The sequence below is a fragment of the Ostrea edulis genome, chromosome 3 (genome assembly GCF_947568905.1).
Source record: "Ostrea edulis chromosome 3, xbOstEdul1.1, whole genome shotgun sequence".
Classification (NCBI taxonomy): domain Eukaryota; kingdom Metazoa; phylum Mollusca; class Bivalvia; order Ostreida; family Ostreidae; genus Ostrea; species Ostrea edulis.
In genome coordinates this window covers 9,299,006-9,313,101 of record NC_079166.1, presented here as the reverse complement: position 1 = coordinate 9,313,101, position 14,096 = coordinate 9,299,006, and the positions used below count along the sequence as shown (strand labels likewise).

General features: G+C 35.3%; 2 protein-coding genes and 2 long non-coding RNA genes across 4 annotated transcripts; 2 read left to right on the top strand and 2 right to left on the bottom strand.

Annotated features, from left to right (window-relative positions):
- Positions 1 to 389: 389 nt before the first annotated feature.
- LOC125674718 (E3 ubiquitin-protein ligase RNF19B-like) lies at positions 390 to 3,338 on the top strand. The gene is made up of 3 exons (XM_048911980.2): positions 390 to 786; positions 1,659 to 1,926; positions 2,519 to 3,338. Exons 1-3 carry the CDS (start codon positions 688 to 690, stop codon positions 3,139 to 3,141), a joined length of 990 nt encoding a protein of 329 aa, XP_048767937.1. The 5' UTR covers positions 390 to 687; the 3' UTR covers positions 3,142 to 3,338.
- A 333-nt stretch (positions 3,339 to 3,671) lies between these two features.
- LOC130053199 (uncharacterized) lies at positions 3,672 to 6,999 on the bottom strand. The gene is made up of 2 exons (XR_008801710.1): positions 6,940 to 6,999; positions 3,672 to 3,885 (listed from the first exon to the last, which is right to left on the bottom strand). It is a non-coding gene; the product is annotated as an uncharacterized LOC130053199 (long non-coding RNA).
- Positions 7,000 to 7,276: 277 nt separating this feature from the next.
- On the bottom strand, positions 7,277 to 8,882 carry LOC125674726 (uncharacterized). Its single transcript, XR_007370225.2, has 2 exons — positions 8,750 to 8,882; positions 7,277 to 7,653 (listed from the first exon to the last, which is right to left on the bottom strand). It is a non-coding gene; the product is annotated as an uncharacterized LOC125674726 (long non-coding RNA).
- A 206-nt stretch (positions 8,883 to 9,088) lies between these two features.
- Positions 9,089 to 11,963, top strand: LOC125674719 (uncharacterized). Its single transcript, XM_056159926.1, has 3 exons — positions 9,089 to 9,220; positions 10,820 to 11,078; positions 11,245 to 11,963. Exons 1-3 carry the CDS (start codon positions 9,161 to 9,163, stop codon positions 11,883 to 11,885), a joined length of 960 nt encoding a protein of 319 aa, XP_056015901.1. The 5' UTR covers positions 9,089 to 9,160; the 3' UTR covers positions 11,886 to 11,963.
- The last annotated feature ends 2,133 nt before the right edge of the window (positions 11,964 to 14,096 follow it).

Here is a 14,096-nt window from a genome sequence, read left to right as displayed (position 1 = left end):
ACAGAGCTCTATCAAGAACAAATTTTCTAAACCCGGTTGTTATTCATCGCTCTTTTGCTGTTTGTAGTAAGCTCTGGGTGGTTTTGAACGTAGCTAGTCTAGTACATTATGATAACGTCATCCTGATAACTGCCCGGAAGTACGATTTCACGTTATTTCTGGCGAGTCACATGACGAGACTTTCCGACCCTATACAACCTGCCATTGGATCAAATGTTGTCTGAAGTGTTTCTTACCAATTCTTTAACATTATTGTGGACCCATGTTTCCCCAACTCTGAATTTTGTATTCCTTAAAGAATTTATGAGATATATCGCTGTTCGTTATCTTCATCTATTTTTTTCTTCTAATTCGCCGAGATAAATCGAGTGGACATATGGATGAATATGAGAATAGTTAATAGATAAAAGTTCGTCGATATATGTAAATGTCGAGTTGAGGGTTACAACAAGAGATTTATTTGATCTCATCTACACATTCGTTACCGCAAACTTGCGGCACATTTGCTGGAAACTTTGAATATTTTGGTAAGGATGCGCAATAGTATTGCCGTTCGCGAGAGTATGTCATTAAATTAGATTTGAAATTTGTACAGAAACCTACTGGCAAATAGCATTTTTAACCTTTTTTTCGCGGAAACCAGAGTGAAAGTGAAAGTACACTGTTCAGTGGATTTTCTGAAATACAATGTATCGTAAGTTTAAACTGGGTTTATTATCGGACGAGAAGGACGACAGGATGGAGTTTCAAAGATTATCATCTGATGTTGTTCAACGTGTTTATACGGTGAGTTGTCTGTACATGTTTTACATACAATGTCTCGCTAAATGTTGACAATACGGCCTAGAAATTAATTATATTCGCGGGAGTGAAACTCTTTAGAAATGTTTTACTCATTGTTGAAAGATTAAGATATTTTTATAGCAATATGCAAGGTGAAGATAACGAACAGTGATCAATCTCATAACTCCTACAAGCAATACAAAATAGATAGTTGGGCAAACACGGACCCCTGGACACACCAGAGGTGGGATCAGGTGCCTAGGAGGAGTAAGCATCCCCTGTTGACCGGTCACACCCAAAAAAAACTAGAATGAACCTGCGTGGTAGCTTACATAGGCTATGTCTGTTGCCCAATCCTGTTGAGTTTCTCAATAAATAATGTTTGAAATAGATAATTGTTGAAAACAATTATCGATTAATTAAGTCATTGAGGAAGTAGACATTACATTTACTACTTTCATTTTGAATCATTGTAAATATTTGTAGACTTGATGTTTAAAAGAAATTACACGTATTTTATGTACTACTCCTGCCCCAAAAGATCTAGACAAGGAGATACACGTTCTTTACGCATTTGATCATTCTTTTCATATAGTCTTTGATATCTGAAAGCTGCAGATTAATAGTTGAACCTGTACATTTTTTCTCTACATTTGATCAATATACTGATTACATACGAAAGATTGGACATCGCATGGTCTAGGAAAATTTGTTTAGCCTACATTTGATGAAAGGTGATGTAAATGGAACCTAGAATTAACACTACATTCCCCACCCCGTCTCAGGAATTCACATATTTGTACAAGTACATATCTTTATCTTTACGCGAAAGAAATTGCAATAAATTTGATCTGTAGAACTTTCTCTTATTCAAGAGTGATGCATCAGTGGGCGATGTTAAGAAACCTATAGCATCACTGTGTGGCGTACCTCGTCACTGCATAGAAATCGTGGACCTAGAGGAGGGACTGGTGTACGATAATAGCCGAGAGGTGTCGAGGCTCCCCCGCCCTTTGCAAGTGATGGTTGGCGCTGACGAGAGACACGTCCCAGGCTATTTAGTGACGACAGACGTGGACATGATAGAACAGGACCCTTATGACGAGGAGCCGAGGCTGAAAATGGCATGTGGCCATGCTATCAGTAAATATAGTGTATCAATTACATCCTCTTTATTAGAATTACCTACCGGAGTTTATTTCTGAACCTGGTAAAGAGCATATTTATTAAATACTTCATTATTGAATACCATCTCTATCTACCAGTCCCATGGGGATCTGGGTTGGAATAGGTCCTCAGTACCCCCTTGCTTGTCGTAAGAGGCGACTAAATGAGACGGTCCTTCGGATGATACCACAAAAACCGAGACCCATGTAACAGCAGGTATGGCACGATAAAGATCCCTACCTGTTCAAATGTCGTAAGTGCCGAGCGGAGGCCTAAATTTTGCAGCCCTTCACTGGCTATGATGACGTCTCCATATGAGTGTATATTCTTGGGTGGGACGTTAAACGATATACAATCAATCAATCAATCAATCTATATGCCATTTTCCCAGGAATTCCTAAATTTGGGATTTCAACACCTATGCTATAAGCCAGGTTAATGTGATCTTGGTAAACCTGGTCAGGATAAGTGTTGTAATTGTTTGGCTTTGATGGTGTGGGAAGAAATTTCTCTAATCGAATTAAAAAAGAAAAGAAAACGCAATTCAATATATTGTCTTATATTTCAGCACCATATAACTTATTTGGACACATGCGAGATACCCTGACGAGTAAAGTGAGACATACGATTTGTTGCCTTACACCTGGGTGCCTGCAAGAATGGTCTATGTGTGAAATAAATGACAAAGCCAATTTAACGGAAGACGAGAGAATATTCTTTGAATACAAGATATCCTTGAATTCGATTTTGCGAGAGAGTAGCGAGACGTCTGAATGTCCAAACTGTGGTCAGTTTTGTCAAAGAAGGCAGAATACCAAGGCTGTTCATTGCACTCGATGTGCATCGAGGGATCTTGGCAAACAGTTTGATTTTTGTTGGGATTGTAAATCTCCTTGGGCGCCAAATCATATATGTGGAAATAAGGATCTTGAAGCAATACAAAAAATCCTTAACAATGCACCAAGAAAAACGCTTGAATATTCCAAAATTGAAGGTGTGCCAGCGAAAAGACTTTGTCCAAACTGCAGAACTCTAATTGAACACGAACGAATGTGCAAACAAATGAAATGTCCAAGTTGTAAAATGGAATTTTGTTTCTCGTGTTTAACACTCTGCATAAACGGAAGGTTGCAATGTTCTGGGTATAACCTGCAAGGCAACATCGCCCCTGTTCAAAATGCGTTCTCTTAAATGAACTTAGAGTATATGCAGATATGTATACAATATTGAGCAGTGTGTAAAAATACCGTGGGTCTGAGATCAATACAGGCTAATGCTGAGTCAATAGTCCTTTTAATGGTTGCATAGTTATCCAACTGTAAAATTGGTTGAGAAATACATTTATTTTATTTTCAATGTATGTAATTCATAAATCATAATGGATCATTTATGATTGTTATTATTGTAACTTTATATAGCGCTTTATCTAATGACGACAATTACTCTAAATCGCTTTACATGTAAAACAATAAAAACAAACTAAAATAAGAACAATAAATACAAAGAAAAGGGCACAAAACAATGCTTAAACTGAGGTATTGTTGTTTTTTTTTAAAAAACCTTTTAAATACCTATACATTAATACCGAATTATAGATCAAAGGCAAGTTAAAAAAAAAAATGCGTAAAGTGTGTTTTGAAAAACAGCTAATGAAACTTCGACACGGAGGATACCGGTAAATATACGACGAAATGCAATAAATAAAGTTCATCAACGCTATGTGATTTTCCAATATCAAAGTTTATAGAACAACAAATAAGCATCAGGAGATAACGAAGCGTCGGGCAAGGTGGATTTTGACACAAGGCTGTCATTGCAGTAGTACCAATCACCCTGATGTGGAAGACGCTTCACATATGACGTATAGTGACCACCATAAGTCAAGCCGTGGTGATTTACAACTCCATAAAGTTGATTTGTCAAAGTATCTCCATTCTGAAAGTATTGAAGATGAATCATAAAAGGTGAATATAACTAACAGTGTTCAATCTCATAGCTCCTATACGCAATACAAAATAGATAGTTGGGCAAACAAGGACCCTTGGACACACCAGAGGTAGGATCAGGTGCCTAGGAGGTGTAAGTACCCCCTGTCGACCGGTCACATCCGCCGTGAGCCCTATATCCTTTTCAGGTAAACGGAGTTATCCGCAGTCAAAATCAGTGTGCCAAGAACGGCTTAACAATCGGCATGAAACACGTCAGACAGCATTTGACCCAATGATAGGTTGTATTGACGAACAAGATCGCTATAACGACGATAGAATTTGCAAAATGCTGACTTCAATCGAGACTGTTGAAACCACTGTGCCGTCAACTTGTTTGTAAGTAGCTTACATCGATTTAAAAACTGACTATACGCAGTACAAGCTTTTGCATATCGAATCAGTTGAGATATATAAACACCATATGCAGGTGGTAATGGAATATTGCTACATGAATATGGGAAGTTGACGATGGAGAAGCTGGAATCATCCCGTTTGTCATACAGTTGAGTTGTCAGTTTGCTGTTAATGTCTACTTTCAATCAAATATATAAGTATGAAGCAGAAGTGGACGACTCTGTGGTGTCCTTTATTTCGAGCTCACGGGGATATAATAAATCGACATATAATTAAAAGTTATTATTGTTAATAGAGAAAACGTCATCGATATATCGAAATGTTGAACTGAAGATCACAGCGAAATATTTTTTCTTCTCACGTAGAAGTTTTTGAATAAATTCTGCTTCATATGAATATAGAAACAGGTCAACTAACAAAGGGGCACAATTCGTGCCCATGGGAATTCCAACAGACTGTTGGAAGACCTGATCACCAAAGACCACGAAGATATTGTCAATGAGGAACTCTAGCATATTTTTTATTTCAACTTCAGAGTACTTGTGCGTGGAATCAGAGTGGTGTTTAAGAAAGTAAGTTTTTGAATGACTGATCACTAGATATGAATATTTCCGTTTTCCATATCTGTTGATGAAGTAACTGTCTATGATGTCAAAAAGTCTAGTCTTTATTTTATCGCGAGGAATAATCGTGTATAGTGTTGAAAAGTCATAGGTTTTAATGTTACTGATTTGTGGAAAATTCTGCGAATTCAAGTTTATTAAAAGTTCTTTAGAATGATTTAGAATCCACATTTCAATAACACCACTTCTGGCATATGTAGTCGCACAGTAAGTTTGAAGTTTCTCCTTCACAGCTGTTAATATTTTCGTGATGAGCAACGATAGGGGTTTGGTAGAGCACTTACTGGATCCAGCAATGTATCTTTGTTTGTAAGGGTTTTTATGTAATTTAGGAATCCAGTATAGGTACGGTAACTCATATTCATTCAACCCATTGACTGGGATATTAAATGTGTCTAAAACTGAAGCATGGTTTTGATGAAATTCATCTTTTCAAAGGGCAATTGGAGTATAAGTACTATTACTAAAAGTGGAATTAATGTCAAGTTCGTTGAAAATACAGTTGTAATAACAAAGACAATGTTGTTACTAGCTTTGTCAGTTGGAACCAAAACATATTCCTCATGTAACCTATCTAATTCTTTTATCACTCATGGTTTACTAAACACAGAAGGATAAATGGTACGTGCTTTTGTTTTCATATGTCTAATGGGGGATTTTAATATTCCTCTGATGCTTTTAACCCATTCTAACAATGTATCAAGTTCTTCTTTTTCATATTTATCCCATCGTCTGGCATAATCTTGGACAAAATTCATAATAGAGATGAAGTTCTGTCGCCAATTAAAAGACCGAGGTTCTCTGCATTTAGGACCTTTTAGATTAAGTAATTTGAGGTCCTCATTTTCAACTATATCAACATCACCAGTAATGACATGTTCAGCTGGACTATGGTTGAAAGAAGATGAAGAACAAGAACACGTTGATGGATTACGTATAAGATGATCTATATCTAGGCATTGCAAAGTTTGTTTATAATTAAAAAGTTTGGATGCAATAATAAAAGTATAGCTCTAGGAAATACAGGGTGTAGACTTGAACTTGAAATAAGTTGGAATACCGACTGAACCCTTTTATGACGAAGAATGTTGCTTATGTTGACGGCATCTATTTCTTTGTTTGTAAATTGGAGCTTACGGAACTGGCGGCATGATTTGGAAGGAATATCATCCATGACTCGTGCTGTTTTAAAGAGCCTGTGATGGGCAACATCCATAATCATAGCGTTCAGTCTATATTCAGGTGTTGAAAAATCCAAGTGTAGACTGCACTGTAGCCATAGCTTCTTCAAATAACGTGCATAAAACTTTCAATGGAACAGAGTAAAGTTTTGTATGAATATGATGTGGACCTAATTGTCTGTTGACGTAAGGCAAAAGTGAATCAAACGTGGAATCATCTTTCTCTTTCTCCTACCTTATATAATAAACTTAAATGTTAGGTACTCAACAGTTACACTATAAATATAAAACGACAGATTCTGGGCAAGTTCATCAGTTTTTGAGAAGTGGCTATTGAAATCTATAAAGGGTTTAACATTGTATTTCTTCCCTTACAGAAAAAAAAAACTACAGGACATGACTATTTAACCTTTCGCCAGCATTGTTGCTTTCTTGCAGCAATTCATGCACTGTGTAAAAGAATTGACTGACAATTACTTGCAAACAAGAGTGGGAGTAGAATATAGAAAGAAAACTTCATAAATGTTGGTACAGTGTACCTGAGAGTAATTATGTCAAACAAATTTCCCAACAACAGAACGTGCAACTGCCAATGGATTTAAGATAGGTGATAACGCATTCACGTTATCTATACCCGTGCCCGTGTAAATAAAATGATACATTATCAAAATTACGTATTATCGGGAAACACGCATACATGTACAATGAAAAGATGAATACAAAGGTTGTATGTGATCAATTATCTCATAACAACCATAACGAATACAAGATTTAGAGTAAGACAAATATACATCTATATCTATCACAGGTAATTCATACTCAAGTTCAACAGGGAAACTTTACCTTGTATATGGTTGGAAGTTATTTTCTGCGAATTGTTCAAAACGAAAATGAAAGGAGAACATTTGTTGTTTAAAAATAGTTTATGAGTACTATATTTGATATACGCTTAATATCAGAGACTAAACATTTTTCATAATTGACCATTTTTGTACCGTATTCTAATCGATTCGATCTTTAACGTAGATTGTCAATAATATTAAAGATAAATTCAAAACGGTATCTGAATCAAAATAGTTTCCGAATTAATCATTTTATTCTCATTCCATGTCGTGAACCTTCAACAATTGCCACTCACTACCTCAAAACACCAAGAAATATATATAACAAATGATACAAATTGTCTATAGTATATAGTAGATTTTATTTTATTTTCGAACAAATACATGAACATCAAATGCATGACGTTTGTGACAAACGAAGCATTACATAGACATTGAGTACAAATGCTAGAGCTTGTTATCATACGTCATGCCCACTTAAAAGAATCTGACAATCATATAAAGATGACTGCCCAATATTCAATCACAGTCCTCCTGGTAACCTGGAAACCATGAATAAGGTAGAGCGGTCTTTAATGCCAATTTCCTCTATCTTTTTTTTTGCCTCTGGTTGATCATGTCTGTATTCTTTCCCGCTAAACACGAGTCGAATATGCTGTAACTCAATTTCCACTCTCCCTGCCAGAGTTTCGAATATCCTCAAGAACTCGTCGCCCTGCAATATCATTGGTCCGAAAGGTAAATATAACGAACAATGATCAATATCATAACTCCTATAAGGGATACAGAATAAAGATTTGGGCGAATACGAACACCTGGGAATACCAACGGTGGGATCAGGTTTCTAGGAGGAGTAAGCATCCCCTGCTGAAAGATCATACCCGCCGTAAGCCATATGTCTTCATCAGGTGAACTTTGTAATCCGTAGTCAAAATTAGTGTACCAAGGACGGCCTAACAATCGGCATGAAACACATCAGACAGCATTTGACCAAATGATAGGTGGTATTTGCAAACTAAATCATTATAACGACCATATAATTTGCAAAATGATTACTTTAAACGATACTGTTGAAACTGCTGTAACATCTGCTTGCTTGTCAGTAGCCTACCTCGATTGAAAAAATGATCAAACACAGAACAAACTCTTGCGTATCGAATCAGTTGAGCGAAACACCATATGCAGTTGATAATGGAATAATCCTACAAAAATATATGGCAAGACGATGACAGAGAAGCTGAAATCATCCCGTTTGACATACAGTTGAGTTGTTAGTTTTCCGTTAATATTCATTTTCAATAAGTAGGAAGCAGATGTGAAGGCTTTTGTGGTGTCTTTTATCTTGAGATATATCGAATCGCCATACGAATGAATATGATTACTGTTAATAGATAAAACGTCGTCGGTATATCTAAATTTCGAGTGAAAAGCCTTAGTTAGAGATTATTTCTTCTCATGTAGAAGCGTTTGAATAAACTCTGTTCGATAAGAATATACAATTAGGTCAACTAATAAATGAGCATGTCCATGGAAATTCCAACAGATATTTGAAAGACCTGATCACCAAAGACCACGAAGATATTGTAAATGAAGAACTCTGGCATATTTTTAAAATCATCTTCCGAGTACTTGTGCGTGAAATCAGCGCGATGTTTAATAAAATGATGTTTCAGATGACTGATCGCTAGATATAAATAATTCTGTTTTCCATTTTAGTTGAAGAAGCAACCAACCATGATGACAAATAACATGCTTTAAAAAGTTTCAACATACTTTCAAAACATATACAAATATATAGACAGAGTATGTACCTTATTGACTGGAATATTTTCAGACTTTTTTTGCGTTGACATCTTCACAAATATAGTCATCGACATCTTCCTGTAATCTCTTGTCAGCAAATGTAGTAACTTTATTTGCAAACATCCAACAAATGTAAAAAGGAAGTTCTGATTACGGTGATGATACCGTTAATCTTTATTTAGTAACCAAACTAAATTAGAAAATTACGCATACCTTTTAAAATAGAACGTATCAATGTATCAAATATTTATCTAACCTTGGGTTTTCCATTATTGGATGCTTGCTTTCTAGCAAATAGGTACAATATATTTACTTTCATTTTGATTATCTGAATTCGGCCGTAAATCCATAAAGCCGAATTAGCAAAGTATCTTACTTTCACAAGCACATTACTGTTTTGTCATCAGCCGGGAAAAAGCATGTCAGAGATGATAACTTTTAAAACACTGTCATGTGATACACTCCATAGTATCCCTCAGGTAGGTGAATCCTATTTACTCTAAATAAAAATAATGGATTGCTTTTCAAATGACAGAGACAGGCATAACATTTTAATATATCTCTGTAAATCTTAAAACAAAACCGTATAATAAATCATGAAATTATTTAATTTTTAAGAGGTCAATATGCTGCTTTAGTTACCTAAAAAGTACGATATTCACTGATCCCAAGGGAGAGGTGAATGTTGTACTTCGAGCTAAGTTAGTAGCATATGTAGCTATATCTCAAGTACTAATGGCGGTAGTAATAATTGTGGTAGTAATAATAGTTCATGTTGGAGTTATGATAATATTATACTTGCAGTAGTGGTAGTAGTAGTAGTTGTAGTAGTAGTAGTAGTAGTAGTAGTAGTAGTAGTAGTAGGAGGAGGAGGAGGAGGAGTAGGAGGAGGAGGAGAAGTAGTAATAGTAGTAGCAGTATCAGCATCAGTAGTAGTAAGAGTATAAGTAGTATTATAAATAGTAGTGGTAGTAATAGTACCAATAGTGGTAGTAGTGGTGGTTTTAGTAATAGTAGTAATAGTATTAGTAGTAGTAGAAGTTATACAAGTAGTAGTATTTTAGTGGTAGTAGTGGTAGTGGTAGTAATGGTAACAGTAGCAATATTGGTAGTAGTGGTAGTTTTAGTAACAGTAGTTGTAATATTAGTAGTAGTAGTGGTATTATTATTAGTAGTAGTGGTAGTGGTAGTAGTAGTAGTACTGGTCGTAGTTGTAGTAGTAATAGTAGTAGTAATTGTAGTGGTAGTAATGATGTTTGTAGTAGTAGCAGTAGCATTATTATTATTATTAGTGGTGGTGGTGGTGGTGATAGAAATAGTAGTATTAGTAGTAGTAGTAGTAGTAGTAGTAGTGATAGTAGTGATAGTAATATAATAATAATACTAATAATAATAATAGTAGTAGTAGTAGTTGTTGTTGTTGTTGTAGTTGTCGTAGTAATAATAATAGGAGTAGAGGTAGTAGTGGTGGTGGTAATAGTAGTAGTGATAGTAATAGTAGCAGCAGTAACAGTAGTAGCAGTAGTAACAATAGTGGTGGCGGTGGTTATATAGTATAGTAGTAGGTATTTTGCTTATATTCCTGTTCTGCAATAACACAAGTTTTGCCAAAAAGAATGCACATTGTACATGCATATGCATCAAACAATACTATTAGAATATTTACGTTAAACAACATATAGAATAACAAACAAATATACCTGTGTATTTTAATTACAAGCGCGATATTATATCTTGCTTATTTTATGTACATTGATGTTTAACTATATATGTACCTACAGTGTATGCGGGTTAATAGTAATCTATAAAATCGGTTATCACCAATGTGCACAATCACGTGAGGGAAATGTTATCGATATTTTGTGTTATATTTGTCCAATATTCCAATGTTCATGAATAGTATTTACTTACCTTTTTTCCTTATAACAATTACAATAACTACTAATACAGTCAACAGATATATGAATTTTCTTTCGAAAGTTTATATTGTCGAAAATATTTGGTATATTTATTCAGTAATTAGCGTGTTTGAATACATAATTTCCTCTCCTCAGTGACTACTTGTTGTCTCTCTGTAGGCATCTACTGTAGCAGAGATGAGAAAGTCTGTAGCCTTAAACCTGGACACCGAATACTGGCTCGTCGATATCGTGAACGTGGACAACTTCTTCATCTACGATTCAGAGACTACGAGTGACGTCCTGCACGATCCATTCCACGTCATGGTGTGGGCGGAGAGCCGACCTGTGTCTGGACAGCTTACAACATCCAACCCAGACATCGTGTGGGAGTACGAGTCAGACTCAAGACTGGAGCTCTCATGTGGCCATGCTATCAGTAATTAGCGTGTTTTAAGAGAAAGAGAGAGATTTAACAGTTTTGCTACATTCCCACAGTTAAAAATGCTAATTTAATATTTAAAGACATTGCTAGAAGATAAGACAGCACATGATATTACATAACTTTCTCCTAATTAATTCCTAAACATGTATATCTTTTGTAGCGCCCGACAATTTGTACGGTTTAGTTCGTGAGAAAATTCTTCAAAACGAGCACATTCTACGATGTCCTGGGAAAATAGGCTTTAGAACTTGTAATCAAATATGGGATAATCAAGAAATCCTGGAAAAGTGTATGTTAAGTGTCGACGAATACATCTTTTTTACTGGAAAACTTTCTTTCAACTATTTAAACAAAACAAACAATGAAGATATAAAGAACTGCCCTAGATGTGGCTCATATTGCATGAAGATAAGAAGTTTAGAAACACATGTGAAATGTGTATACTGTTCAAACAGTCAGTATTGCACCTATAAATTTTGTTGGTATTGTATGGAAGAATGGAAACCGAACCATGACTGTAGCTTGTTCAACGAGTTGGGAAATAATGCGGAAATATCCTGTCAGTTGCGAGACTGCCCCAGAAAAACTCTCGACTATTCCAATATGGAAGATGTTCCTTCAAAACGTCTATGTCCAAATTGTAAGACATTGTTACAGCATGACCAAGCCTGTAAATCTATGTTATGTAAATTTTGTAAAACAGAATTTTGTTTTGCATGTTTGCAAATAGCAATCAATGGAAAACTACCATGTGGGGAATTTAATGGACGCTGTAATGTAGCACCCATTCAATCAACATAATCCCTTTTGTACTGAACGTCTTCGTCAAATGTGCTCAAGATATAATAATATGATAAAAATAAAACTAATATCAAGCTATGCAGGTTTGGTTGTTTTGTTAGCTCGTACTATCTAGAAACAATTCAAATATCTAATATGTAATTAATTGAACTGAAAATGATCAATGGAAAAATGAAGATAAATGTAACGAACAGTGATCAATCCCATAATAACTATAAAGAATACAACATTAACGGGCACGGACTCTAGAGGAGTAAGCATCTCACGTGGATCGCTCACACTCTCCGTGAGCCCTATATCTTGATCAGGTCGGTTGGTTGCAAAGTGTTTAACGTCCCACTCGATAATCTTTCACTCATATGAAGACGTCATGAATGTCGGTGAAGGGCTGCAAATTAAGGCCTATACTCGTCGTCTACGACTATTAATCAGAGAGTGATCTTTATCCTACCACACCTACTGTGACGGGGGAAATCGCTTTTTGCGGTCTCATTTGAAGGACCGCCCCATGGGTTGAATTTGATAACGACCATAGAATTTGCGAAATGCTGATTTTAAACAAGGCTGTTTAAACCAATGTAACATAAACGTTCTTGTTTGTAGCCTGGCCTGTGTCGAATTAAACACTGATCATACAGAGAGCATGCTGATTTAATGTGTGCCAAAATGCATGGGTGTAGGAGACTAGCGTTTTTTGTGTTTAAATGTATTTATGAACCATATTTCAACTTTTCTTTAGACCACCGCCAATTATTCAACATAATATCAACATTTTGGTTATGAATCATGAAACACATACTTGAACAGATATATAGAATCTATACATTATCATTGATATACTTGCATATCATCCTTTTACATATTATATCATGAAACAGTGTCTGCTCATTTATACTGCGACCGCCCCAAAAGGCCCTCGCGCTATCTGTTGCCTCTCTATCTCCCGCCCTGAGCTCTCCTCTGGTGCTGGGAGAAGTTCAAAGAGGAAATCTCACACTCACTTGTGTACTTTAAAGCAATACTTACTATAACCAAGATTCCAAGGAAATCACCAAACCCACACGTTTCTCCATAATTATCCTCAACTTGCAGATTATTTGAATTCCCCGCAACTGTCGTAGGAATATTTAAAAGTTCTCGATTTTTGACCAAAAATTAGACTCAATTCTCAAGTTTACTATTTAATAATGCTGTAATATAAAAGATAACAAATATTAACAATAATGTTGTCGCAATTCGTTCTCAGTCAGTAGTCACTTTTCAGCTCTTTCAACAACTCTTATGTTAGAAAGCAGAACCTGAATAAAATTCCCCTAAAATCTATCTAGGAAACATTAATCAAGTCCTTCTGGAGAAAAGTCAAATATTATAACTAAAACTGATATACCTCTAATGAATTCCTGTCTATTTCTAAGATTAATTTCCAAATATAAAATTCCATAATAATTTCTAAGTCTGCATTCCATCAAAAATGATCTTCATTAACTAAGGTAATACTTGCAAAGCAACTTAGACACAATTTCTACAAATTTCAACAATATCTAAGATTTAAAGTAACTGTAAGAGATCAAAGTTTCCAACAAAAGTTTACTTCCTTAGTAAGAGATGCGGAACATGACCAAAATTCCTAAAATAAGTCCTCAAACTTATCCCAAAGGTCTAAAACTATGCGAGAAACAATCCTAACTCATCTAAGAACAAAAATAAAACTGGTTAGTTAGTCAAAATACAAAATATCCAACCAATCCTAACTCCTAAGGGTTTACCCCCTAAGCACACCTTCTCCTAGTAAATCCGGAGCAAAAGAGAGCGAGAGTCTCAACACCCCTCTCTTGTATAATAAAACATGACGTAAGATTGGAAAACGTTGAAAAATGTTGGAAATGCTGGATAAGAGAACGTGACATTACCTGACGCGGTTTCTTGACTTATGGAACCATACAAAACTCTAATAAATACCTATGCAAAATATTCTATGAATTAAAGTCAACACTGAATACATCTTTAGGCAAAGTTATATCAATTATTCACATGAAAATACAATAAATAATGCAATAAATTCAAAAAATATTCAATTATCGTAATTATTCTGATCGGGCTAAACATTCTGAATAAACAACCGACAAATCTGTTTTTTTAATTTGAAAGTATATTATTTTATTAGCATATAACAACAATGTGAAATAATATACATTTGAAATATATGTGTAT

Bases quoted from the DNA above. Each gene is read 5' to 3' on its own strand.
- LOC125674718 (XM_048911980.2), top strand. From the start codon at position 688: ATGTATCGTAAGTTTAAACTGGGTTTATTATCGGACGAGAAGGACGAC. The intron at 787-1,658 runs GTGAGTTGTCTG...CTCTTATTCAAG, and splicing joins TTGTTCAACGTGTTTATACG to AGTGATGCATCAGTGGGCGA. The intron at 1,927-2,518 runs GTAAATATAGTG...CTTATATTTCAG, and splicing joins GGCATGTGGCCATGCTATCA to CACCATATAACTTATTTGGA.
- LOC125674719 (XM_056159926.1), top strand. From the start codon at position 9,161: ATGTCAGAGATGATAACTTTTAAAACACTGTCATGTGATACACTCCAT. The intron at 9,221-10,819 runs GTAGGTGAATCC...GTCTCTCTGTAG, and splicing joins CACTCCATAGTATCCCTCAG to GCATCTACTGTAGCAGAGAT. The intron at 11,079-11,244 runs GTAATTAGCGTG...TATCTTTTGTAG, and splicing joins CTCATGTGGCCATGCTATCA to CGCCCGACAATTTGTACGGT.